Source organism: Anolis sagrei, chromosome X, assembly GCF_037176765.1.
Source record: "Anolis sagrei isolate rAnoSag1 chromosome X, rAnoSag1.mat, whole genome shotgun sequence".
Taxonomy (NCBI): Eukaryota; Metazoa; Chordata; class Lepidosauria; order Squamata; family Dactyloidae; genus Anolis; species Anolis sagrei.
Genome location: NC_090034.1, coordinates 107,063,076 through 107,090,846, shown reverse-complemented (window position 1 = coordinate 107,090,846; position 27,771 = coordinate 107,063,076). Strand labels below are relative to the sequence as shown.

Below are 27,771 nucleotides of genomic sequence, written 5' to 3'. Positions count from 1 at the left end.
TGGACTGACCACAGGCTAATTCGATCCTCGATGGCTATCAAGATCGCTCCCAAGCGCAGACTCCAAGGAAGGAAGACAAGGCGCAAAATGAACACCCAAGCCCTTCAGGAGCCCTCCAGACGAGCCCATCTCCAAACAGCACTCAAGGACCATCTACCCACAGTACACCCCGAAAATGTTGAGGAACATTGGAACAAACTGAAGACCTCCATCATCCAAGCCTGCGAAGAAACTATTGGATACCAAGCCAAGAAACATCAAGACTGGTTTGATGAAAATGACATCGAGATCCAATAGCTAATTGACAAGAAAAGGAAAGCCTTCCAAGCATGGCAGAGAAACATCAACTGTGCTACTAAGAAAAAGATCTATGCCAGTGCAAAAGCTGAGGTCCAAAGAAGGACAAGAGAACTCAAGAACATCTGGTGGACAAAGAAGGCCGAAGAAATCCAACACCTGGCAGATACCCATGATGCTCAGGGATTCTTCAAAGCCACAAAGGTCATCTACGGACCAAGAAACCATGGCACACAGCCTCTACGCTCATCAGATGGAACCAAACTCCTGAAGGACCAAAACTCAATTGCACTACGTTGGAAAGAACACTACCAAAGCCTCCTGAACCGCAGCTCCAATGTGGCCGAAGAGGTCCTCTCACAAATCCCGCAGCAACAAACCAGGGACGAGCTTGCAGCACTGCCTAGTTTGGAAGAAGTCAGCAATGCCATCAGCCAACAGAAGAATAACAAAGCCAGTGGACCAGATGGGATCCCTGCTGAAATCTTTAAAGAGGGAGGACCTGAGCTGACTCACCAACTCCACCAGCTCATAGAAAAAGTGTGGGTGACCGAGAAAATCCCAGCAGACTTCAAGGATGCCACCATCATCACCCTCTTCAAAAAAGGAGAAAGAACAGACTGCGGAAACTATCGAGGTATCTCCCTTCTAACCTCCGCTGGGAAAATCCTCGCAAGAATCCTTGCAAACCGCCTTCTGCCCCTCTCAGAAGACACCCTCCCAGAATCCCAGAACGGCTTCCGCCCCTCCAGAGGAACCGTGGACATGATCTTCACTGCACGACAGCTCCAAGAAAAATGCAGGGAACAAAACCAACCTCTGTACATGGCATTCATCGACCTTGCAAAGGCATTCGACACAGTGAATCGCAGCGCTCTCTGGACCATCCTCCACAAAATCGGGTGCCCAAACAAATTTGTGAACATCCTGCGGCTCCTCCACGATGACATGATGGCAACAGTCTTGGACAGCAGTGGCTCCCAAAGTGACCCATTTAAGGTGGAATCAGGTGTCAAACAGGGATGTGTTATTGCCCCAACTCTATTCTCCATCTTCATCGCTATGATACTTCACCTTGTTGATGGGAAGCTTCCCACCGGAGTGGAAATAATCTATCGGACAGATGGCAAGCTATTCAACCTCAGCAGACTGAAAGCCAAAACCAAGGTCACAACAACATCTGTTATAGAACTCCAGTATGCTGATGACAATGTCGTCTGTGCGCATTCAGAAGAAGATCTACAAGCCACTCTAAACACCTTCGCAGAAGCATATGAGAAGCTCGGCCTGTCATTGAACATTGAGAAAACCAAGGTGCTGTTCCAGCAGTCACCAGCCCATCCCTCTCCAATGCCAGTAATACAGCTTAATGGTGTCACATTAGAAAATGTGGACCATTTCCGCTACCTTGGCAGCCACCTCTCCACCAAAGTCAACATCGACGCCGAAATACAACACCGCCTGAGCTCTGCAAGTGCAGCATTTTTCCGAATGAAGCAGAGAGTGTTTGAGGACCGGCACATCCGTAGGGATACCAAGGTGCTTGTTTATAAAGCTATTCCCCTCCCAACCCTGCTCTATGCCTGTGAGACGTGGACTGTCTACAGACGTCACATGCAGCTCCTGGAACGTTTCCATCAGCGCTGCCTCCGGAAAATCCTGCAAATCTCCTGGGAAGACAAGCGGACAAACGTCAGTGTGCTGGAAGAAGCAAAGACCACCAGCATTGAAGCGATGGTCCTCCAACATCAACTCCGCTGGGCCGGCCACGTTGTCCGGATGCCTGACCACCGTCTCCCAAAGCAGTTGCTCTACTCCGAACTCAAGAACGGAAAACGGAACGTTGGTGGACAGGAAAAGAGATTTAAAGATGGGCTCAAAGCCAACCTTAAAATCTCTGGCATAGACACTGAGAACTGGGAAGCCCTGGCCCTTGAGCGTTCCAGCTGGAGGACAGCTGTGACCAGCAGTGCTGCAGAATTCGAGGAGGCACGAGTGGAGGGTGAAAGAGAGAAACGTGCCAGGAGGAAGGCGCGTCAAGCCAACCCTGACCGGGACCGCCTTCCACCTGGAAACCAATGCCCCCACTGCGGAAGAAGATGCAGAGCAAGAATAGGGCTCCACAGCCACATACGGACCCACAAAGAAACCCATAATGGAAGACCATCTTACTCGTCCAACGAGGGATCGCCTAAGTAAGTAAGTAAGTAAGTAAGTAAGTAAGTAAGATCTTAGAAAACTATTTCTTGATTTGAGTCGTTGACGTGCTGGCTGATACCCAAACAAGGGATGAGCTGGAGATGTCTCTGCCTTTGTCCTTTCACTATTGGCTGCTACTTCCCGGCAGATGTCAGGTGCTGTGATACCGGCTAAGCAGTGTAATTTCTCCAGTGGTGTAGGGCACAGGCACCCTGTGATAATGCGACATGTCTCATTAAGAGCCACATCCACTGTTTTAGCGTGGTGAGATGTGTTCCACACTGGGCATGCATACTCAGCAGCAGAGTAGCACAGCGCAAGGGCAGATGTCTTCACTGTGTCTGGTTGTGATCCCCAGGTTGTGCCAGTCAGCTTTCATATGATGTTGTTTCTAGCGCCCACTTTTTGCTTGATGTTCAGGCAGTGCTTCTTGTAGGTCAGAGCACGATCCAGAGTGACTCCTCCCAGGTATTTGGGTGCGCTGCAATGCTCCTGTGGGATTCCTTCCTACCCAGGTAATAATCCTCAGAGCTTGGGATGCTTGTCTGTTCTTAAGGTGAAAGGCAGAAGTCTGTGTTCTAGATGAGTTAGGGATCACTTGGTTTTCCCATTGATATCCAATTGATATGACAATAATGTGATACATAAAATAGGATCAGATGGCGAGGAAAGAGGTCGTAATATGGAGGAAGCAACACCAGCAGTTTAAGCTATGTAGATGACATTGAGTTAATTGTAGAAGATCCCTCATGTTCAGAAGGTTTGTGAAGAGAAAGTGGAAAGACACTTCTTGGTTCTGATACATTTTGCAATTGAGAAGAAATCTGTTCAAATTGGGACTAAAACGTTGCAGCCGGTGTCAGGAATCTCCAAAAACGATTCAGGGACAACAGAAGCAGAATTTGGATATTAAAAGTGGGGGGGGGGGACACACAACCACACAGACCAATAGCAGGAAACAACATATTTTCACCCATAGTGTATAATGAGAACTTTATTAAATTGTGACACAACCATCATTTTAATAACATAGGCATTTTTGGAACCAACTGCTCTGCATGGTCCTGGTCCTGGTCCAGCTCCGTTCCACAAGAACCATCAGGAAGGTGAAATTGCGTTATTTGAAAAGGGACTTCATTCCAGACCGATACATCAATTGGCCATAGGATGTGGACAGCAATGATGTTGGGATGAACCACTCCACCATGGCAGACTGAAACAAAAGCCATAGAGAGAGGAAAGTTAAGTATTATCACTTTTGGAAAAGTTTGGCAGAGGCAAGCTCACCAGCAGAGTGGCTTAAGGCACATCTACACTGTATTGTCGAAGGCTTTCATGGCCGGAATCACTGGGTTGTTGTAGGTTTTTTCGGGCTATATGGCCATGTTCTAGAGGCATTCTCTCCTGACGTTTCGCCTGCATCTATGGCAAGCATTCTCAGAGGTAGTGAGGTCTGTTGGAACTAGGAAAAAAGTTTATACATCTGTGGAATGACCAGGGTGAGATAAAGGACTCTTGTCTGCTGGAGCTAGGTGTGAATGTTTCAACTGACCACCTTGATTAGCCTATAATAGCCTGACTGTGCCTAGAGCAATCTTTTGTTGAGAGGTGATTAGATGCTGTGTGCTCCCACAGAAGTTGAGGAAGCAAGAACCCATCTTGTTCCCTTCTGCTTCAGGATAAGCCTTGTCTTAGAGGGCACTAGAAATCTGAGTAAGTGTTTAAAATTAGCTGCTTTGAGTGTTGATTTGTTTGCTGCTTTGAGTGTTAGCTGCTTTGAGTGTTGCTTTGTTAGAGGGCACTAGAAATCTGAGTAAGTGTTTAAAATTAGCTGCTTGAGTGTTGCTTTGTTTGAAAGGCGGGGCGAGGCTACATTTTTTTTTAGCCAGCAGTGCAGGCCAGCAATTAGTGGCCCATTGTTTTCTGCTTCCTTGGAGACTAGGACGCAATGGAACCATGGCTTCAAACTACAAGAGAGGAGATTCCATCTGAACATGAGGAAGAACTTCCTGACTGTGGGAGCCGTTCAGCAGTGGGACTCTCTGCCCCGGAGTCTGGTGGAGGCTCCTTCTTTGGAAGCATTTAAACAGGGGCTGGATGGCCATCCGTCAGGAGTGATTTGAATGCAATGTTCCTGCTTCTTGACAGAATGGGGTTGGACTGGATGGCCCATGAAGTCTCTTCCAACTCTTTGATTCTATGATTCTACGATTCTATGATTCTATGTCCTTGTTTGTTTCCTGCGCAGATTCTTTTTGCACGGTCTGCCAAGGCTTTAATGGTGCACAACAACAGAGAGGAAACAAACAAGGACATCTAATCACCTCTCAACAAAAGATTGTTCTAGGCACTGCCAGGCCCTTATATGCTAATCAAGGTGGTCAGTTGAAACATTCTCACCTAGCTCCAGCAGACAAGAGTCCTTTGTCCACAGATATATAAACCCTTTTTCCTAGTTCCAACAGACCTCACTACCTCTGAGGATGCTTGCCATAGGTGCAGGCAAAACGTCAGGAGAGAATGCCTCTGGACCATGGCCATATAGTCCGAAAAACCTACAACAACCCACACATCTACACTGCTTGACACTATTTCTGTATGTAGATGACATGGTCTTTCTCTCAAATATTAATTTTAGTTCGACTTCCCCACCCGGCAAAAAAACACAACCCAAAACTACTTTGTACCCACTTTTCCTATTGTTGAAGACAGGGGAGCTCTTTTCCTGTAATAGGACCCAAAGCAGAACTTTGTTTGGGGAGAAGTTATTGGTGTTCTGGAGCGACTGGGCAGAAAACCGACCTCAAATCTCAACTTCTTGGTACGCTTCCAAAGAGTTTCATTGACCAGGAAAGTGGGGTGGGTTTTGTTGAGTGAGGAAATGCCTCTTGCCCCCAACTCACCTGCAAGCTGTGGCTGAGGCACCCCGAGGTTCTGTTGGTGAAGCCCACGGTGTTCAAGGCTTTGTGGGCATAGACCTCGGGAGACATCTTTGCGATCCGGAAGTTAAAGAGCTTGGTCATGTTGGTGTCGACAAACATTGGTAAGACGCACTGTGGAGGGGAAAGGAAGGACAAGAGAAGGACAAAGGTGTGTTCGTTCTCTCAAAACGGGATGGACCAGAGATCATATTCCAAAGATGGACCCAAGGATGGAGGGAAGGAGAAGGCAAAGACCTGGTAGAGATAGAGCTTGGAGCTTGAGAGAAGGAGGAGGAAGAGACAAAGAAAAATAAGATGAAGGAAAAGGAGAGAAGAAGGAAGGAGGATGAGGAGGAGGAGGAATAAGATGAAGGAAGAGGAGAGAAGAAGGAATAAGAGAATGAAGAGAAGGAGAAGAAGAAGAAGAAGAAGAAGAAGAAGAAGAAGAAGAAGAAGAAGACAACAAAGGAAGAGTAGAATAGAAGGACGGAGGAGGAGGAGGGAAAATAAGATGGAGAGGAGAGGAGAAGGAAGAAGAGAATGAAGAGAAGAAGATGATGACAAAGGAAGATGAGAAGAATAGAAGGAGGGAGGATGAGCAGAAAGAAGGATAAGATGAAGAGAGAGGAGAGGAGAAGGAAGAAGAGAATGAAGAGAAGGAGGAGGAGGAGAAGAAGAAGACAACAAAGGAAGAGGAGAATAGAAGGACGGAGGAGGAGGAGGGAAAATAAGATGGAGAGGAGAGGAGAAGGAAGAAGAGAATGAAGAGAAGAAGATGATGACAAAGGAAGATGAGAAGAATAGGAGGGAGGATGAGGAGTAAGAAGAATAAGATGAAGAGAGAAGAGAGGAGAAGGAAGAAGAGAATGAAGAGAAGGAGGAGGAGTAGAAGAAGAAGACAACAAAGGAAGAGGAGAATAGAAGGACGGAGGAGGAGGAGGGAAAATAAGATGGAGAGGAGAGGAGAAGGAAGAAGAGAATGAAGAGAAGAAGATGATGACAAAGGAAGATGAGAAGAATAGAAGGAGGGAGGATGAGGAGTAAGAAGAATAAGATGAAGAGAGAGGAGAGGAGAAGGAAGAAGAGAATGAAGAGAAGGAGGAGGAGTAGAAGAAGAAGACAACAAAGGAAGAGGAGAATAGAAGGACGGAGGAGGAGGAGGGAAAATAAGATGGAGAGGAGAGGAGAAGGAAGAAGAGAATGAAGAGAAGAAGATGATGACAAAGGAAGATGAGAAGAATAGAAGGAGGGAGGATGAGGAGTAAAAAGAATAAGATGAAGAGAGAGGAGAGGAGAAGGAAGAAGAGAATGAAGAGAAGAAGAAGACAAAGGAAGAGAAGAATAGAAGGAAGGAGGATGAGCAGAAAGAAGGATAAAATGAAGGGAGAGGAGAGAAGAAGAGAGTGAAGAGGAGAAAAAGAAGACAAAGGAAGAGTAGAAGAGAAGATGAAAGGAGGAAGAAGAATAAGAAAAGGAAGAAGAAGGAAGAGGAGAAAAGAAGGAAGAACAAAGAGTAGGAAGGTGAAGGAAGAGGAGGAAGAGGATGAAGTGTAGAAGATAAAGGAGGAAGAGGAGGAAGAAGAAAAATATGATGAAGAGAATGAGGAGAAGAAAAAGAGGATGAAGGAAGATAAGAACAGAAGAAAAAAGGAGAAGAAGAAAAGGAAGATGGAAAATGAGAAGGAAGAAGGAGGAGGAGAGAAAAGGAAGTAGAAGACGATAAAGAAGAGGAGGAAGAAAGGGAAGAAAGGGAAGAGATGAAAAGAAAGAAGGCAAAGAAGACAGAGTAGGAGAAATGTGAAGAAAAGGGAGATGAAGGAAAAGGAGAGAAAAAGGCAGAAGATGAGGAACAAGAAGAAAGCTAATGAGGGGGAGGAGGCAGAGCAAAAAGAGGGGGAGGAGGTAGCAGTGGTAGAAAAACGAAAAAGAAAAAGAGAGGTGAAAGAAAGCAAACCAGGAGAAGGAAGAGGGAGAAAAGAAGAAGAGAAGGAGGAGGATGGAGAATAAAGAGAAGAAAGGGAGGAGGAGATGGTGTAGATGAAAAAAAGAAGGAGTTAAAAGGCATTTCAGTTGCAACATACCTGTACAATGATGCCTTTGGACCTGTATTCCACATCTAACGCCCGCGAGAAGAAATCCACAAAAGCCTGAAAGGAAAGTGTTGTGCAACATTGAACGGTCCAATTGGATCTTTGAAATGGCATTTCCCCTCCCAAATAGTTGGGGCGGTGACCCCATATTCAATTTCACAAGGGTGCTGGCAAACATGGGAAATGGGAACGGGGTCTCTCAAGCAGAGTAATTGATTTGCAGGGCAGAAGCTGAACTGCCCTCCTTGGTGTTTGTCTCACCTTGCTGGAGCTGTACAGCGCAGCCCAGGCCGTGGGTCTCCAGGCACTAGCAGAAGACAGGTTTATTATGATCCCCTTCTTCCTACAAAGAGATACATGAGGTGTGTGTGTGTGGGGGGGGGGGGGTGTTAGAGGTCCCGTTCACGCTACAGCTGTCCAAGTCCAGCTATAGACTCTCCAAAATGCTGTGAAGGCAAAAACAAACATGTCTTCTCCTTAATGTGACTCAGAGCCCAAGCCCAATACAATCACTGTCCCATGGTGCCTCTTGATGTTTCCCTGTTGACTGCAACACCCAACATTCCTCACCTCTATTGGAAAAACCAGGGAGTAGGCACGTGATTTATAGTTCCTCTATCACAGTAGTTCTCAACCTTCCTAATGCCGCGACCCCTTAATACACACACACACTTGATCTTAGCCAAAAGGCCGAGAAGCGACCCCTTAATACAGCGCCTCACGTTGTGGTGACCCCCAACCATAAAATTATTATTATCATGGCTACTTCCTAATTGTAATTGCGTTACTGTTATGAATCATAATGCAAATATCTGAAATGCAGGGTGTATTTTCATTCACTGGACCAAATTTGGCACAAATACCCAACAACAGCACTCCATGCTGTCATGTCAGCCACATGACCTTGGTAGAGTTTGGGGAAAACAGACATTTGGGAGCTACTGGGATGTATAGCTCCCTTGCCATCAAAGAGCTCAGAAGAGTGTGTGGGGGGCAGAAAGGCTGTGCTCATGGCAAGGCCGTGAGCTCAGCCTCCGCCTCGCCCCTGCACCCTTCCGAACTTGGAAAGGCACGGGAGTCGGGCAGAAAGGCGTGCAGCCTTAAGGCCGTGAATGCAGCCCTCCGCCTCCCCCCCCCCCTCGGTGCCCTTCTGAACTCGGAAAGGTGCAGGGGGTGGGCAGCCCTCTCTTGCCCAAACAGCAAGGGTTGGCAGCCATTTTGGCGGGGGCAGGGCCAACCAAGGCAGCTTCACGACCCCCCGAAAATGTCCCAACGACCCCCCTGGTGGTTGCGACCCCCAGGTTGAGAACCGCTGCTCTATCACGTCCTCCCAATGCTGTGAATTGGAGTGATTGTCTCAGGGCAAGCTATTAAATCAAACCAAACCTTGCAGAGTCTTTTTATCAATAGCACTGTTCTACAAATTTTCAGTTTTTCTCAGTTGCGGAATCGAAATGTGCCGTTTCTTAATAAATTTAACATGCTGAATTCAAATATAATAATTAAATGTGTTCATTGGCTCTGGTTTTTATGCAACAGCTATTTCAATTTTCTCCACAATAGGTAATTCGTTAATATTATGATAATGCGCCTAACCTTACTGCATGCATATAAACCGTGAATATTTACTAATTTTTAGTCAAATTATATTGCCAATAGTTTATACATGAGAAATATTTATTTAATTAGTCTATTGTTTATGTTTGTGCAGCAAGAAACTCTATTAGTAGGCCGAATGCAGTTGAAAAGTCTGAAAGTGTAAATGTCACTTTAATTGTGACTTTAGTTTCTATCCTGTTTGCTTCTCTTGACTTTTCTTTTGTCTTCAAGGAAAGGGTTGTCTCTTGCAATGCTCCAGCAGGAGTCTGACAGCATTGACGGAGTCCATTGGCCTTGATCTCTTTTTTCCATAGTGCTTTATTGACACACGTGCGAGGAGGCAGAACTACAGTAAAAAGAACAACGTAAAACGATGTTTAACGAGACTGTCTCAGTCTTCAACTGACTGACCCTCACCCTTCAAAAGTCTGGCCTTATATAGGGCTTTCTGGCTTTTGCACACGGCACTCATACTGCATCATCAAACTTTCTAGCGTATTCCAGAATCTTCCATAGTGTAAGTCGCAACATGTATTTTTTCAACCATACGTGATCACGTGATTCATATCATAAAAACTAGAGCCAATACACATTTTTAAATGTCATTTTCGTTTTCAGCACCCCAAAATCATAAAAGAACAACTATTTTCAGGCCCACAACTTTTTCTCCGTTGAACAGTGTAGTCAGCAGAGATTGACAGCCTCTGACCTTAAGCAAACACTGGTTTTCATCCAAACTCTCAGTGGAGGCTTTAATCTTGACTCCTTGCTTATGTTCAACTATACACTGTTCCCTCACTTATTGCGCGTGTTACGTTCCAGGACCACCCACGATAAGTGAAAATCCACGAAGTAGGGACGAGGAAGAGGAGGGGGAGGGGGAGCCAGGTGATGGACCTCACCCTAGGACTTGTTTCTGGGCTGGGCCTTGGCAGGAGCCTCTTCCTCCTCCTCGCCACCTCCGCGGTTCCCCGCTTCTTCCTCAGAGGCCTCTTGGGTGCCGTTGACACCACTGCCAGGCTGGGCTGAGGCTTGGTCTTCTGTGCTCGGCACCCAAGGGATGAGGAAGTAGGTACAAGGAAGAGGAGGAGGAAGAGGAAGAAGAGGAGGAACTGGGCGCTGGGCCTTGCCCTGGGGTTTGTCTCCAGGATGAGCCTTGGTATAGCCCTCTTCGGCAGTGGCCTCCTCCTTTTCTCCTCCGGAGAAAAGCCCCAGGGTAAAGACGTTAAGAAATCCAAGTCTTTCTTTTGATAACTAAGAAGAGTAGTATTTGTTTTTCCCCCAATTTTATTACTTTTTTAAAAAAAAACAAAAAAAGTGGAAAAACCCGCGAAACAGCGAGTCCACAATAAGCGAACCGCGAAGTAGCAGGGGAACACTGTATACACATCAGGACTCCCGGATTTGCTATCAGTATATACAGGGATGTACACACAACCGATACAGTGACAATCCAGCGAGAAGTGTAGCAAGATAATCCTAGCAAGAGATGCATGGCAAGGCAAGCACGTGGCAAGAGAAAAACGCACATACCGGCTTCTCCCTTTCTACCCACAGCTCACCCCGACCTAGGCTTGGAACTGTCAACCTTTCAATTGGTAAGATCTATTGCTGCTGGTGATGAACCAGCTGTGCTAAAGCCCAGCTAACAACCTCTGGTTTCAGTGGAGAGGACTAATGGGTGTTGCAACCTTTCAACATCTACAGCTTTCCCCTGGAAACGGAGAGCCCTCTTTGTCTCCTACCTGGCGACCATTTGAGGAAGGATGGCTTCCGTCATCTGCAAAGAAAGAGTAATCTCAATTGAGTTCTCGATTGTCTGCAGTTTTGATTAATCCACATCCAACAAAGTATGTCCCACAAAGCATTTCAACAACAACAACAACAACAACTTTATTTTTGTACCCTGCCACCATCAACCCGACTTACAGATGGTACAAAGTTCCTAAAACAGAGTATAATATGAACCACAAAATACAATAAAATAAAAACATATGGCTTACAAAACAACAAATTAAAAACAGTGCACAATAACCTATGGTGACAAGCTACCAAAGAACATGGCCAGACTGTAAACAAAACATGAGGGATGTTGCAACTCAGAGTAAGCTTCACCTTGCTGCCAAACACCACCACACAAGAGCTGTAGTTTTATAGTTTATTGAGGAAAAAATCCAAGTCAAAATAAAGAATAAGCATTGCAAAGTTCCAAAGAATAAGGTTAAATACAGAATATAGTTCCAAAGACCTTCAGGTAAAAACAGGAGACACAATCCTATTGGCAAAGTTCAAACCAGAGTCCCAGATACAAGCAATGAAACAATTGCTCCATGAATCACAATGCAAGAAATCCCAAGCGTACTGCTTTCCAGGCTAAGGTTATTCCATGAAGCTTCCAGGCTAGTAAGCTACGTTGAACTGACGCTTTCTCAGAGTTTGCAAAAGGCCTAAATACCTTTCTAACATGAAAACATTAGGCTCTCATCATCATAAAAACATTGCGATGACCTTTCACCGAGCTGGCTTCTCATCTGCTGGCCAGATCAAGGCGAGCTTGCCGGGTCAAGTCACTATCTACACTTCCGGTATCAGTGTGGGAAGGCACCTGCTCGCTATCTCCTTCATTAAAATTCCTTTCTGGTGGAAACGGCTGTGTTGATACTGCACTGTCTGTGGGGGCCTCAGAAGCAGGCCCAGAGATTTGAGGCACAGACAAAGAGCCAGGAAGCTGAATCCCAGCAGGAATCTGAATCCCATCATCCTCATCGTCAGAAAATAGCTCAGCCACAACAAGGGAGTGAGATAGTGCAAAAATGTAGCCATGGAACAAGGACATGAGAAGAATTCTGATATTTTGTAGGTTCTATACGCAAAGACAGAAACCAGGTTGCATTCCACCTACCTTCAGGGTTGAAAGGATGTTGCAATTCACCACGTCGTTAATGTACTAAAAGGAAGGGGGGCAGAATAAGGTTTGGTATTAGTTTCGTTTATGCAAGTATGTCCTCTCTAGGCACTTTCTAGGTCCTCCAGCCCCATACTGCTCTCTGGTTCGAGAGCAGTATGTGTGGAAAAGATCTTGGAGTCCTCGTGGACAACAAGTTAAACATGAGTCAACAATGTGATGTGGCGGCAAAAAAAAAGCCAATGGGATTTTGGCCTGCATCAATAGGAGCATAGTGTCTAGATCCAGGGAAGTCATGCTCCCCATGCTCTATTCTGCTCTGGTTAGACCACACCTGGAATATTGTGTCCAATTCTGGGCACCACAATTCAAGAGAGATATTGACTCTAAGCTGGAATGTGTCCAGAGGAGGGTGACCAAAATGATCAAGGGTCTGGAGAACAAGCCCTATGAGGAGTGGCTTAAGGAGCTGGGCATGTTTAGCCTGAAGAAGAGAAGGCTGAGAGGAGACATGATAGCCATGTATAAATATGTGAGAGGAAGCCACAGGGAGGAGGGAGCAAGCTTCCTTTCTGCTTCCCTGGAGTCTAGGACGCAATGGAACAATGGCTTCAAACTACAAGAGAGGAGATTCCATCTGAACACGAGGAAGAACTTCCTGACTGTGAGAGCCGTTCAGCAGTGGAACCCTCTGCACCGGAGTGTGGTGGAGGCTCCTTCTTTGGAAGCTTTTAAACAGAGGCTGGATGGTGATTTGAATGCAATATTCCTGCTTCTTGGCAGGAGGTTGGACTGGATGGCTCATGAGGTCTCTTCCAACTCTTGGATTCTATGATTCTATGAAAGGTTTTCATCTTGACGTACGTAGACGATATAGTGCTTTTCTCCCTCTCTCAGTTGGGTCTTAAAAACCTTCTGAAGGTTTTCAGTACCGACAGGAAAGAGGAATATCTGTCAATCAATTACTCCAAGATCAAGATTAATGGTTTTTGGCAGAGAATTCCCCAGGTATAAATGGTCTTTAGACCAACATGCCATAGCATGGTGATTAAGGTGGTCAGCTAACTGAACCTACTCTAAAAATCTTCAGTAGCAATGTGTTGGCACAAACGCTATTTGGTGCACAAATCTGGGGATTCGATAATAACACTTTATGAAAAAGATGAAAGTCACCTTATCAATGTCGGGGGTCCGCAGGAAATCTAACGGCATCAACTGGTTCGTGCCAACGTTGTTCACTGCGGAAAGACCAAAAGGCACACACTCGCATTGGTAAAGAATTTGGAGAGGTTTTCGATGGAAATACACTTAGAACAGACACGAGCAAACTTGGGCCCTCCAGGTGTTTTAGACTTCAACTCCCACAATTCCTAACAGTCCAAAGCACTTGGAGGGCCCAAGTTTGCCCATGCCTGATGTGGAATGAATGTGGTTTGGCACCACCTTAATTGCCATCTAAACCAAGGGATTGTCCTTGACTCACCATCCAAGAACACTTTCAAGGGAACCATTCAAGTTGGGAGTCAATAAATGAAAATCCCAGCTCTCAAACAGAAAATATGAAGACATAATTTACCCAAAACACCAATCTCCAATCCATGCAGAGTTTTGTGGATAGATTCATAGATTTCGGAGCCACCTGTAAAGTCCGCCTGGATCACTTTGGTCCTCCGGCCATAGAGTTGCTCTGCGGAAAAGGAAAAAAGAGATGGACGTGCCTCAGTTTCCCCATTTAAAAGGAGCCAAAAGTGTCAAAAGGAACAAATCCAAATCCAGTGAAAAGTATCCCAGTTACCAAATGCATCTACACTGTAGACTAGAGCAACGATGTTTTGCAGCCAACTAAAAAATGCACAGAATGCATCCTGAAAGCTGTTTCCAATGCCTGCACTATCCAGCTGTTTTTCTGCGGTACATTTTTTGCAAATGCAATATTGGGAGAATATTAAGACACTAAAATGATTTGCAGAGCCAATGTTAACAATTAAGTCGATACGTCGGTCCTTGTCTCACCAATTTCATCAGCCACTTGCTTCAGCTTTTCCATGGAGCGGCTGGCCAGGATGACATCGAGACCTTTCTTGGCAAGCTGGAAAGGGAAAAACAGAGTTGGAAAAGTCATGGCGGCATCTACACTGATACAGTTTGACACCATTTTAATTGTGAGTAATCAATGCCATGGAATCTTGGGTGATGTAGTTTTTCAAGGGCCTTCAAGGGCAACCTCTGTCATTGCCTGCCTGAAAATCATTGACCAAACCATCTCCATCTTGTACCTCTGCCTCAGCACCATCATGTCTCTCATCATTTCCCTCATCATTTCCCACATCAGGATCCTGAAATACAAACATAGGCTGATTCCCGACATTTACCTGGAATCACACTGTGTCCAATTTTGGGCACCACAATTGAAGGGAGAGATTGGCAAGTTGGAATGTGTCCTCCCACCAAAACCCTCCTCCTCTGTGATTGGCCAGCCTCTCAGCCACCTCTCAGCCAAGGGGAGGGCTATTTCTGCTAGTCCAAGTGGGGAGGGGAGAGCAGGGGTGTTTGGTGCATGAGAGTGTGGTGCGCATGTCCGCGTGAGGGAGAGAGTGTGAGGCTGGAGGGAGGCTTGCACCAGCAAGTCCCTTCAAGGCATGGGGATTCTTAGAGCAATGGCCCATCTCGATCAAAGAGTGAAGAGTAGAGACATCACACTGGCAACAAAGATCCGCATACTTAAAGCAATGGTATTCCCTGTAGTAACCTATGGATGCAAGAAATGTATCCAACTGTGTGGGAAAGTGGATAGTGGTTGTTCATCATTGACAGAAATGTATCCAACTGTCTGGTGATTATGTGGGAAAGTGAATAGTGGTTGTTCATCGTTGGCAGAAATGTATCCAATTATCTGGTGATTATGTGGAAAAGTGAATAGTGGTTGTTCATCATTGGAAGAATTGGATCCAATTATCTGGTGATTATGTGGAAAAGTGGATAGTGGTTGTTCATCGTTGGCAGAAATGTATCCAATAGTCTGGTGATTATGTGGAAAAGTGGATAGTGGTTGTTCATCATTGGAAGAATTGTATCCAATTATCTGGTGATTATGTGGAAAAGCAGATAGTGGTTGTTCATCGTTGGCAGAAATGTATCCAATAGTCTGGTGATTATGTGGAAAAGTGGATAGTGGTTGTTCATCGTTGGCAGAAATGTATCCAATAGTCTGGTGATTATGTGGAAAAGTGGATAGTGGTTGTTCATCGTTGGCAGAAATGTATCCAATAGTCTGGTGATTATGTGGAAAAGTGGATAGTGGTTGTTCATCGTTGGCAGAAATGTATCCAATAGTCTGGTGATTATGTGGAAAAGTGGATAGTGGTTGTTCATCATTGGAAGAATTGTATCCAATTATCTGGTGATTATGTGGAAAAGCAGATAGTGGTTGTTCATCGTTGGCAGAAATGTATCCAATTGTTTGGTGATTATGTGGAAAAGTGAATAGTGATTGTTCATGGCCCAGCATTATTTCCAATTTTAACTCTACATTTGGCCATCCCACTGTTTTTAATTATGTGTTGCTTTTTTGATAATGTTGTGTATTTTATTGTCTATGTTTTTTAATTGCTTGTATTGATGTTTTATTGCTTTTGTTGTTGTGTTTGGGCTCGGCCTCATGTAAGCCGCACCGAGTCCCTTGGGGAGATGGTAGCGGGATACAAATAAAGTTAATAATAATAATAATAATAATAATCGTTGGCAGAAATGTATCCAATTGTCTGGTGATTATGTGGAAAAGAGAATTGTTCATCGTTGGCAGAAATGTATCCAATTGTCTGGTGATTATGTGGAAAAGTGAATAGTGGTAGTTAAAGAACACATTCTAAGGATTATTTCTGCATTTGATTTATTAAAATATTCCCATCCAAACCCAAGTAACGCAGGTGGAGGCATTACTTTTCATTCAACCCAAATAATAATAAATTGACAGTGTTGGTTCCTGTTTCATTGTGTAGTCCTATTGCAGAAACTTTTGTGTTGCAAACTATGTTGAATCGGTTGAGACTCAATGAGATATTCATTGAAAGACTAGAGCACAATGTGCTCTAGCACGATGTCCCTTTTCCCGTGTTTTACAACCCAGGAACAAAAACCGTGTTACATTGTGTTACTATTATTGTTGTTTTTATTTGTTCCTCCCCTTTCCTCTCTTGACTCAAAGCAGCCACTCACCTCATGGGCGTAAGCTTTTCCAATGCCGGATGTAGCACCGGTGACCACTGCAAAAACAAGAAAAGGGACAGGTTAGGAGTCCTGCAATGACTAACTACTTGCTTTCTGGACTGTAATTAAAAGTTGCTAATAAGAACTGAAAAGTAGACTTTGTTGCACCGTTGACCACTGCAAAGACAAGAAAAGGGACAGGTTAGGAGTCCTGTAATGACTAACTACCTGCTTGCTGGACTGCAATTAAAAGTTGCTAATAAGAACTGAAAAGTAAAACTTTGCACCGGTAACCACTGCAAAGACAAGAAAATGGACTGATTAGGATTTATGCATTGATGCAAACTTTCAAATCCTCATTTTAATATCCCGAGATTCCCCCCAAATTTCGTCACAAAAATATCATTGCAGATTTGATAAATGTGGATTTAATGATGTGTGGGAATGAATTGAAAAGAGAATGAGTGGAGCTAATCATTTTGGAGACACCAATTCTAAAAGGCCAAATCCTGCAATGACTAACTATTGCTTGCTGGACTGTAATTAAAAGTTGCTAATAAGAACTGAAAAGTAAACTTTGTAGCACCGGTGACCACTGCAAACACAAGAAAAGGGACAAGTTAGGATTTATGCATTGATGCAAACTTTCAAATCCTCATTATAATATCCAGAGATTTCCCCCAAGTTTTGTCACGAAAATATCATTGCAGATTTGATAAGTTGGATTTAATGATGTGTGGGAATGAATGGAAGAATGGAAGAGTGAATGAGTGGAGCTAATAATTTTGGAGACACCAATTCTAAAAGGCCAAGTCCTGCAATGACTAACGACCTGCTTGCTGGACTGTAATTAAAAGTTGCTGATAAGAACTGATTATCCAGAGATTTCCCCCAAGTTTTGTCACGATAATATCATTGCAGATTTGATGTGGATTTAATGATGTATGGGAATGAATGGAAGAATGGAAGAGTGAATTAGTGGAGCTAATAATTTTGGAGACACCAATTCTAAAAGACCAAGTCCTGCAATGACTAAATACCTGCTTGCTGGACTGTAATTAAAAGCTGCTAATAAGAACTGAAAAGTAAACTTTGTCATGCCGGTGACCACTGCAAACACAAGAAAAGGGACAGATTAGGGTTTCTGTATTGATGCAAACTTTCAAATCCTCATTTTAATATCCAGAGATTTCCCCCAAGTTTTGTCAGGAAATATCATTGCAGATTTGATAAGTGTGGATTTAATGATGTGTGGGAATGAATGGAAGAATGGAAGAGTGAATGAGTGGAGTTAATAATTTTGGAGACACCAAGAGTGAATGGAAGAATGGAAGAGTGAATGAGTGGAGCTAATAATTTTGGGTACACCAATTCTAAAAGTCAAGTCCTGCAATGACTAACTACCTGCTTGCTGGACTGTAATTAAAAGTTGCTAATAAGAACTGAAAAGTAAACTTTGTAACACCGGTGACCACTGCAAACACAAGAAAAGGGACACATTAGGGTTTCTGTATTGATGCAAACTTTCAAATTGTCATTTTAATATCCAGAGATCCCCCCCCCCCCAATTTTGTCCCTTGCAAAATAGAAAACAAAGGGTGTGCCTACACTGTTGGAATTAATGTAATTCGGTCCTACTTGAACTGCCATGGCTCAAGGCGATGGGATCTCGGGAGGAGCAGTTTGGAAAGATTCTATTTGTGCTTTGCCAAACCACAACTGCAAGGACTTGTTTTCTCTGATTTGGCGAAAAGATAGCAAACCTGGCAAGAGAATTGAAAGCAGTTGCAATTTCAGGTTTTGCATAGGATGCTCCGTACTCATCCACTCAACATTTGCAATAACAGGTTGCACAACATTTCAGTTGTGCCAATCCTTGACACAATTTGAACGGTAACGGCTTCGTGATATGGAATAATGGGAGTTGTAGTTTGGTGGGGCACACGAAGAACTTTGTAAAACTACAACTCCCAAGGCTCCATGGCACGGAGCCGAGGCAGCGAAAGTGGTGTCAAACTGCATTCATTCTACAGTGCAGACGCCACCAAAGACTCGTATCTGTAACATTGAAACTTGCCATCTTGGGTTTTATTCCTGACCTTTCAGAGTCTACGTTAGTCCTGATTTGAGGTACATCTACGTTGTTGAATAATAATACTACAACTACTAATTAAATATTATGATTAAGAATACTAATTATTAGACTATGTACTATATTTAATTATTAGAATATTAACTATATTATTATTATTATTATTATTATTATTATTATTATTATTTATTGGAGTCCCCAAACTTGTTGACCGAAAGGTTGCAGGCTCGAATCCAGGAAGCAGGGTGAGCTCCTGCTGTTAGCCCCAGCTTCTGCCAACTTAGCAGTTCGAAAACATGAGAATGTGAGTAGATCAATAGGTACCACTCCAGCGGGAAGGCAATGGCACGCCATGCAGTCATGCTGGCCACATGACCTTGGAGGTGTCTACGGACAACGCTGGCTCTTCGGCTTAGAAATGGAAATGAGCACCAACCCTCAGAGTAGGACATGACTGGACTTAATGTCAGGGGAAAACCTTTACCTTAATAATTTATTATTTACTGCTCGCCTCTAGTTATGTCTCAAGGAAGACCTTAACCACGGTGGTCCAGGCTCTTGTTACATCCCATATAGACTACTGCAATGTGTTCTACGTGGGGCAGCCCCTGAAGACTGTCCAGAAGCTCCAAGTAGTCCAATGGGCAGCAGCCAGATTCCTTACTGGATCGGCATACAGGAGGCATACAACTTCCACTGGCTGCCAGTCTGCTACCAGGCTCAATTCAAAGTACTGGCTTTGGCAGAAACAGGCATCGCATTACATGCAATGGAATCCTGGGAGTTGTAGTTTAACAAGGTCTTGAACCTTCTATACCCAGAAAAGTGTAGGTACCTCACCATACTACAACTAGGATGGCATGCCATTGAGTTGGAAATGCAAAAAGAGGCATCCCATTACATGCAATGGAATCCTGGGAGTTGTAGTTCAACAAGGTCTTGAACCTTCTATACCCAGAAAAGTGTAGGTACCTCACCATACTACAACTAGGATGGCATACCATTGAGTTAGAAATGCAAAAAGAGACATCTCATTACATGCAATGGAATCCTGGGAGTTGTAGTTTAACAAGTTCTTGAACCTTCTATACCCAGAAAAGTGTAGGTACCTCACCATACTACAATTCCCAGGATACCATTGAGTTAGAAATGCAGAAACAGGCATCTCATTACATGCAATGGAATCCTGGGAGTTGTAGTTTAACAAGTTATTGAACCTTCTATACCCAGAAAAGTGTAGGTACCTCACCATACTACAATTCCCAGGATACCATTGAGTTAGAAATGCAGAAACAGGCATCTCATTACATGCAATGGAATCCTGGGAGATGTAGTTCCACATGGGGCCATAGAGTGTGAGTATGTCACCAAACTACAATTCCCAGGATGGTCTAGCATTGTGTTAGAAACGCAGAACCGGACATCTCATCACAAGCTATTGAATTCCTGGGAGTTGTAGTTCGGCAAGATCTTGAGCTGTCCACACCACCAAACTACAACTCCCTGGATCTTCTTAGCATTGAATTTCAGCAGTCAAAGTGGTGCCGAACGCATGATACAGTGCAGAAGAGATGCGCCCTTGGGGAGTCTATGGAGCGTGTTTGCACTCACCTGCCCAGGTGCCGTAATGGGAGAAGTCCACCGCTTTCCAATACTCAGAGAGAATGTGGACCCGGACCTTGAACCAAAGGACCCAGGAGGCTCTCAGGAGCATCCAAAGGGCAACGGCGCCTCCAAAGAGGCAGAAGTAGAAGTCCAGGGAAGTCATTCCACTTTGGGGAGCCATTGCCACCTTTCCCATGCTCTCCTTGCGCCACCCGTCACCACTGATGTGGAAGACGGGCACGGAGAAATTAGTTCACGCCGAATACAGATCCTTTTATTTCCAGACCTACGTGGAGTCGGTTCACACCTCTTTCTGGCTCCAAGGCACATGCGCTTCCAAGTGCCAGAACACTCCCAGACAGTCTGGCAACACCTTTGCTTTCACTACATCCAAACCTTTGTTCCATGCGGGGTGAGTCAATGCTTGGGATAATGAGTAGATGATTTCAGATTGTGGAAGACCTATGTCAGCCTAGATCAGGGTTTCTCAACCTGGGGGTTTCTCAACCCCTGGAGGGTCACGAGGGGGTGTCAGAGGGGTCACCAAAGACCACCAGAAAACACTGTATTTTCTGTTGGTCATGGAGGTTCTGTGTGGGAAGTTTGGCCCAATTCAATCATTGTTGGGTTCAGAATGCTCTTTGATTGTAGGTGAACTATAAATCCCAGCAACTACAACTCCCAAATGTCAAGGTCTATTTTCCCCAAACTCTACCAGTGATCATATTTGGGCATATTGAGAATTTGTGCCAAGTTTGGTCCAGATCCATCATTGTTTGAGTCCACAGTGGTCAGTGAATGTAGGTGAACTACAACTCCCAGAATTCAAGGTCAATGCCCACCAAACCCTTCCAGTATTTTTTGTTGTTCATGGGAGTTCTCTGTGCCAAGTTTGATTCAATTCCATTGTTGGTAGAATTCAGAATGCTTTTTGATTGCAGGTGAACTATAAATCCCAGCAACAACAACTCCCAAATGTCAAGGTCTATTTTCCCCAAACTCTACCAGTGATCATATTTGGGCATATTGAGAATTCATGCCAAGTTTGGTCCAGATCCATCATTGGTTGAGTCCACAGTGCTCTGTGGATGTAGGTGAACTACAATTCCCAAAATTCAAGGTCAATGCCCACCAAACCCTTCCAGTATTTTTTGTTGGTCATGGGAGTTCTGTGTGCCAAGTTTGATTCAATTCCATTGTAGGTAGAGTTCAGAATGCTCTTTGATTGCAGGTGAACTATAAATCCCAGCAACTACAAATCCCAAATGTCAAGGTCTATTTTCCCCAAACTCTATCAGTGATCATATTTGGGCAGATTGAGAATTCGTGTCAAGTTTGGTCCAGATCCATCATTGTTTGAATCCACAGTGCTCAGTGAATGTAGGTGAACTACAACTCCCAAAACTCAAGGTCAATGCCCACCAAACCCTTCCAGTACTTTTTGTTGTTCATGGGAATTCTGTGTGCCAAGTTTGATTCAATTCCATTCTTGGTGGACTTCAGAATGCTCTTTGATTGTAGGTGAACTATAAATCCCAGCAACTACAACTCCCCCCAGGACAAAATCAATACTCTCCCCCAACCCCACCAGTATTCAAATTTGGGCATATTGGGTATTTGTGCCAAATTTGGTCCAGTGAATGAAACTACATCATGCATCTCAGATATGTACATTACAATCCATAACAAGAGCCAAATTACAATTATGAAGTTGCAACAAAAATAATGTTATGGTTGGGGGTCACCATAACATGAGGAAGGGTATTAAGGGGTCGCGGCATTAGGAAGGTTGAGGACCACTGGCCTAGATGTACATCGTCTCGGAGACGCGTCTGTGGTGCACGAGCCATAGAGGACCTTGTGCGAGGAATGAGAACTCCGTGTGCCAATGGCATGCACCAGGATGAATGCGCAGTGCAAGGCTGGCTTGGAGACATCAGTTCCAGCGCACGCTCCCAATAAGGATGCTCCCACTGGCAAAGCTTAGTTTGCGCCACCCTTCTGGCTCCAAGGCACACACACATTGGCCATACACAAGTTCTGAGTGCCACTCACTCCTTCCTACCCCATATCCCTTCTCCCCTTTCCTTTCTTTCCCTCCTTCCTTGCTTACCTTCTTCTTTTCTTTCTTTCCCTTTCTTTTTTCTTCTTCCATCTTCTCCTTTCCTTCCTTATTTCCTTCCTTCCATTTTTATCTTTCTTCCCTTCCTTCTCCTTTCCTACCTTTTTTCCTTTCTCCCTTCTCATCTCGCTTCCTTCCTTCCTTCCTTCCTTCCTTCCTTCCTTCCTTCCTTCCTTCCTTCCTTCCTTCCTTTTCCTTTCATTCCCTTTTCTTTCCCTTTCTCTCCTTTCTCCCTTATTTCTCTCCTTCCTTCCTTCCTTCCTTCCTTCCTTCCTTCCTTCCTTCCTTCCTTCCTTCCTTCCTTTCTCTTTCCTTTCTCCCTCCCTCTTCCTTCTCCTTTCCTACCTTTTTTCCTTTCTCCCTTCTCATCTCCCTTCCTTCCTTCCTTCCCTCCCTCCCTCCCTCCTTCCTTCCTTCCTTCCTTCCTTCCTTCCTTCCTTCCTTCCTTCCTTCCTTTTCCTTTCATTCCCTTTTCTTTCCCTTTCTCTCCTTTCTCCCTTATTTCTCTCCTTCCTTCCTTCCTTCCTTTCTCTTTCCTTTCTCCCTCCCTCTCTTTCTTCCTTTTTCCATTCATCCCCCTTTCTTTCTGTTTCTTTTCTTTCTCCCCTCCTTCTCCTCTTCCTTCCTCTTTCCTTTCTTTCCCCTTTCTCTCTGTCTCTATCTCTCTCCTTTCTCTCTCCCTCCCTCCCATCCTTCCTTCCTTCCCCTTACCTTTCATTTCCCTTTCTCTCTCTCTCTTTCCTTTCTGCCTTCTTTCCTTCCTCTTTCCTTTCCTTCCCCTTTCTCTCCCTCATTTTCCTTTCACCCTTCCTTCCTTCCTTCCTTCCTTCCTTCCTTCCTTCCTTCCTTCCTTCCTTCCTTCTCCTTTCCTTTTATTCCCCTTTCTTTCTCTCTCTCTTTCCTTTCTCCCTTCCTTTCGTCTTCCTTCCTTCGTTCCTTCCTTCCTTTTTCCTTTCATTCCCTTTCTCTCTCTCTTTCCTTTCTCCCTTCCTTCCTTCTGTTCCCCCTTCCTTCCTTCCATCATTCTCATTTCCTTTCATTCCCCTTTTTCTCTCTGTTTCCTTCCTCCCTCCCTTCCTTGTCCCCTTCCTTGGCACACAAATGCAACATGGCCAACTGGGAATACTGGTGGATTTTGGGGGTGATTGACCTTTAATGGATGAAAGTTTTATGGATTTTAATTCTGAAAGGGAAAAGATGGAATTTATCTCAGCAATGGGGTTGTTTTATGGGGGAACAGGGTAGGCCAAAGTAGATGGCAAAGCAATGGGAATAATAATAATAATAAATAATAATAATCATCATCATAGAATCATAGCATCAAAGAGTTGGAAGAGACCTCCTGGGCCATCATCCAGTCCAACCCCATTCTACCAAGAAGCAGGAATATTGCATTCAAAGCACCCCTGACAGATGGCCAGCCAGCCTCTGTTGCCATCATTGGCCATAGGGTAGTCCAACTCAATGTCAACACAATGTCAAAGATCCCTAGAAAGGACCATGGGATACTCCAACACAACCCTATCTCCTCGAGGACCTCGAAAATGGCTAGAAAGGACATTGTTCCAAGTGTTTGCTATTTTCTATGACTAGCAGGATGTCATCTACAAAGTTTTAACTGCTGGTGTTGCTTCCTCCATGTTAAGGCCTCTTTCCTCGCCATCTGATCCTATGTTATGTATTACATTATTGTCATATCAATTGGATAGTGTGATCAAGTGCAGCTTTGCCAACAGAAAACCATAGCTACCTATTTTCTGAGATTTTTGTATTCAACTGAAATGCTATTTCCATCGATCCCTGGATGCGATGGTGCATCTGTAACTCTCAAATAAAGGAGGAAGAAGGTTTGTAAAGAGAAAGGGGAAAGGTATTCTTGGCTCCGATACATTTTGCAATTGAGAAGAAATCTGTCCAAAGGTGGGACTAAAACGTTGCAGCCAGTGCCAGGAATCTCCAAAAGCTATTCAAGGGCAACAGAAGCAGAATTTGGATATTTAAATGCGGGGGGGGGGGGGGGGCTACTACATAGAACTCTGTTGTTTAACATCTATATGCGACCACTTGCTCAGCTGGTTCGAGGTTTTGGGCTGGAGTGTGACCAGTACGCCAATGACACTCAGCTGGTGCTGCAGATGGAAGGCTGACTGGACTCTGTACCCGATTGTTTCCATCAGTACCTCAAGGCCGTGACTGGATGGCTGCGTGCCAGCAGGTTGAGGGTGAATCCAGCAAAGATGGAGATCCTATGGCTGGGTCGACCGGGCAGTGGGGATATCCAGCTGCCTACCCTGGATGGAGAGGCACTATGCCCGTCATCGTTGGTCAAGAGTTTGGGAGTCCTTTTGGACCCTCTGCTGAGGATGGAGGCCCAGGTCTCTCTCCGCCGTGAGCAGAACCGCCTTCTTTCTTTCCCCTGCGGCAGGCTAGACGGCTGGCCCCCTCCCTGTCCAGGGACGACCTAGCTACGGTGATCCAGGCCACGATCATCTCAAGACTGGACTACTGTAACGCCCTCTCCATTGGCCTTCCTCTGTCGGTGATCCGGAAGCTCAAGTTGGTACAAAATGCAGCCGCTCGGCTTCTTGCAGGAATTCCGATGAGATGCCACATCACCCCAATCTTCCTGCAGCTGCATTGGTTACCCATTGAGCACCGGATCACTTTCAAAGGGATGGGACTCACCTTGAAGGCCTTGCATGGTCTGGGGCCAATGTACCTGAAGGACCTCCTCACCCCCTCCCAACCCCAGAGATCCCTCTGTTCTGAAGACCAAGATCTATTGGAAGTCCCCATTGTCAAGACCTTGTGTCTAACAGCAACCAGGCGCAGAGCCTTCACAGCAGTGGCACCATTGCTCTGGAATACTCTGCCACCTGAAGTCCGTGCCTTGCGGGACTTATCAGCTTTCTGCAGGGCATGGAAGACAGACCTGTTTCAACATGCCTTTGATTTTTAATATTGCTGTTTTTAAATTGTTTTAAATTGTTTTAAAATTGTGTTAGATTTTAGCCATTCTTGTAAGCCGCTCCGAGCCCCAGAGGAGTGGCGGCATAGAAGTTCAAATAATAAATAAATAAATAAACTATAGTAGCAAACTATACATTTCCACCCATAATGCATAATGAGGAATTTATTAAATTGTGACTCATCCATCATTTCAATAATACAAGGATTTGGTTTGGAACATAGCAACCAACGGCTCTGCACGGTCCTGGTCCTGGTCCAGCTCCTTTCCGCAAGAACCATCAGGAAGGGGAAAATACATTATTTGAAAAGGGACTTCAGCATAGCCCGATGGATGAAACGTCCATAGGATGTGTGGTACACTAATGACTTTGGGAAGAACCATTCCAACATGAAATTCTGAATCAAAAGCCAAAGAGAGAGGAAAGTTAGGTAATATCACTTTTGGAAAAGTTTGGCAGAGGCAAGGTCACCAGCAGAGTGCCTTAAGCCACATCTACACTGCTTGACACTATTTCTGTATATGTAGACGACATGGTCCTTCTCTCATATATTAATTTTAGTTCAACTTCTCCACCCAGCAAAAAACACAACCCAAAACTACTTTGTACCCACTTTTTCTATTCTTGAAGACAGGGGAGCTCTTTTCCTATAATTGGATCGAAAACAGAGCTTTGTTTGGGGAGAAGTTATTGGTGTTCTGGAGCGAATGGGCAGAAAACCGACCTCAAATCTCAACTCCTTGGGACGTTTCCAAAGGGTTTCATTGACCAGGAAAGTGGGGTGGTTTTTTGGAGTGAGGAAATGCCTCTTGCCCCCAACTCACCTGCAAGCTGTGGCTGAGGCACCCCGAGGTTCTGTTGGTGAAACCCACAGTGTTCAAGGCTTTGTGGGCATAGGCCTTGGGAGACATCTTTGCGACCCGGAAGTTGAGGAGCCTGTTCATTTTGGTGTCAACAAACATTGGTAAGACGCTCTGTGGAGGGAAAGGGAAGGCCAAGAGAAGGACAAAGGTGTGTTTGTTCTCTCAAAACGGGATGAACAAGAGGTCATATTCCAAAGATGGATCCATGGATGGAGGGAGGGAGGAAGAAGGCAAAGGCCTGATAGAGATGAAGTTTGGAGCTTGAGAGAAGGAGGAGGAAGAGATGAAGAAAAACAAGGTGAAGAAAGAGAAGAGAAGAAGGAAGATAATGAAGAGAAGAAAAAGGACAAAGGAAGAGGAGAAAAGAAGAAAAGGGAAGAGAAGGACGAGAGAGTGTAGAGTAAAACAAGAAGGAGTTAAAAGGCCATTTCAGTTGCAACGTACCTGTACAATGATGCCTTTAGACCTGTATTCCACGTTTAACACCCACGAGAAGAAGAGAGAAGAGAATGATCAGATGGCAAGAAAAAGAGGACAAAGGAAGAGGAGAAAAGGAGAAGGAAGGAGGATGAGGAGGAAAAAGAAGAAATAGAAAGAGGAGGAGAAAAGAAGGAAGAGAACAAAGAAAAGGAAATTGAAGGAAGAGGAGGAGGGAGCAGAAAGAGTAGAAGATAAGGAGGAGGAGGAAGAAAAATATGATGAAGGAAGAGGAGTGAAAAAGGAAGAAGAGAACAAAGAGAAGAAAAAGAGGACGAAGGAAGATGAGAAGAAAAAAGAAGAAAAAGAAGATGACAGAAGATGAGAGAAGAAGGAAGAGAACAAACAGAAGAAAACAAGGTGATGGAAGAGGAGGAAAGGAAGAAGGAGGAGAAGGGGAAAGGAGGTAGAAGACGATAAAGAAGAGGAAGAATGGGAAGGAAGAGATGAAAAGAACGAAGATAAAGAAGACAGAGTAGGAGAAATGGAAGAAGAAAAGAAGGATGAAGGAAAAGGACAGAAAAAGGTAAAAGATGAGGAACAAGAAGAAGAAAGGGAAGGAGGGGGAGGAGTCAGAGCAAGAAGAGGGGGAGGAGGTAGCGGTGGTAGAAAAAGGAAAAAGAAAAAGAGGAGGAAAGGAAAGCAGTAGAACGAAGAGAGAGAAAAGAAGACAAAAAAGAAGGAGGGTGGAGAAGAAAGAGGAAGAGGAGAGAGTGTAGAGGGGGGAAAAGGAGTTAAAAGGCTATTTCAGTTACAACATACTTGTACAATGATGCCTTTAGACCTGTATTCCTCATTTAATGCCCGCGAGAACAAATCCACGGAAGCCTGAAAGGGGAAGCAAGGAAAGTGTCATGTGACATTGAACGGTCCCATTGGCTCTTTGAAATGGCATTTTCCCTCCCAAATAGCTTGCACAACTGTGCCATTGAGGCGGGGACCCCACATTCAATTTCACAGGGGTGCTGGGAAACATCAGAAATGGGAACAGGGTCTCTCAAGCAGAGTAATCGAGTTGCAGGACAGAAGCTGAACTGCCCTGCTTGGTGTTTGTCTCACCTTGCAGGCGCAGTACATCGCAGCCCAGGGCACGGGTCTCCAGGCCATTCCAGAGGAGATGTTTATTATGATCCCCTTCTTCCTACAAAGAGATACGGGGGGGGGGGGGTGTTAGAGGTCCCGTTCACCCTACAGCTGTCCAAGTCCAGCTATAGACTCTCCAAAATGCTGCGAAGGCAGGAAACAAACATGTCATCTCCAGAGCGCAAGCCCAATGCAGTCACTGTCCCGTGGTGCCCCTTGATGTTTCCCTGTTGACCTGCTTGGACTGCAACACCCAACATTCCTTACCTCTATCTGAAAAACCAGGGAGGAGGTACATGATTTATAGTTCCTCTACCATGCCTCCCCTATGCTGTGAACTGGA

The 27,771-nt window shown here is 44.8% G+C and overlaps 1 protein-coding gene across 1 annotated transcript in view; it reads right to left on the bottom strand.

Annotated features, from left to right (window-relative positions):
* Positions 1-3,470: 3,470 nt before the first annotated feature.
* LOC137094878 (very-long-chain 3-oxoacyl-CoA reductase-B-like) overlaps positions 3,471-27,771 on the bottom strand; it is a 41,232-nt gene continuing 16,931 nt past the window's right edge. Inside the window, exons 4-11 of the mRNA XM_067460801.1 lie at positions 13,588-13,698; positions 13,185-13,249; positions 12,009-12,053; positions 10,852-10,886; positions 7,769-7,850; positions 7,499-7,564; positions 5,400-5,549; positions 3,471-3,709 (exon numbers count right to left, since the gene is read on the bottom strand). Coding sequence (XP_067316902.1) covers positions 3,614-3,709; positions 5,400-5,549; positions 7,499-7,564; positions 7,769-7,850; positions 10,852-10,886; positions 12,009-12,053; positions 13,185-13,249; positions 13,588-13,698 — 650 coding nt within the window. The 3' untranslated portion in view covers positions 3,471-3,613. The remainder of the gene's footprint in view (positions 3,710-5,399; positions 5,550-7,498; positions 7,565-7,768; positions 7,851-10,851; positions 10,887-12,008; positions 12,054-13,184; positions 13,250-13,587; positions 13,699-27,771) is intronic.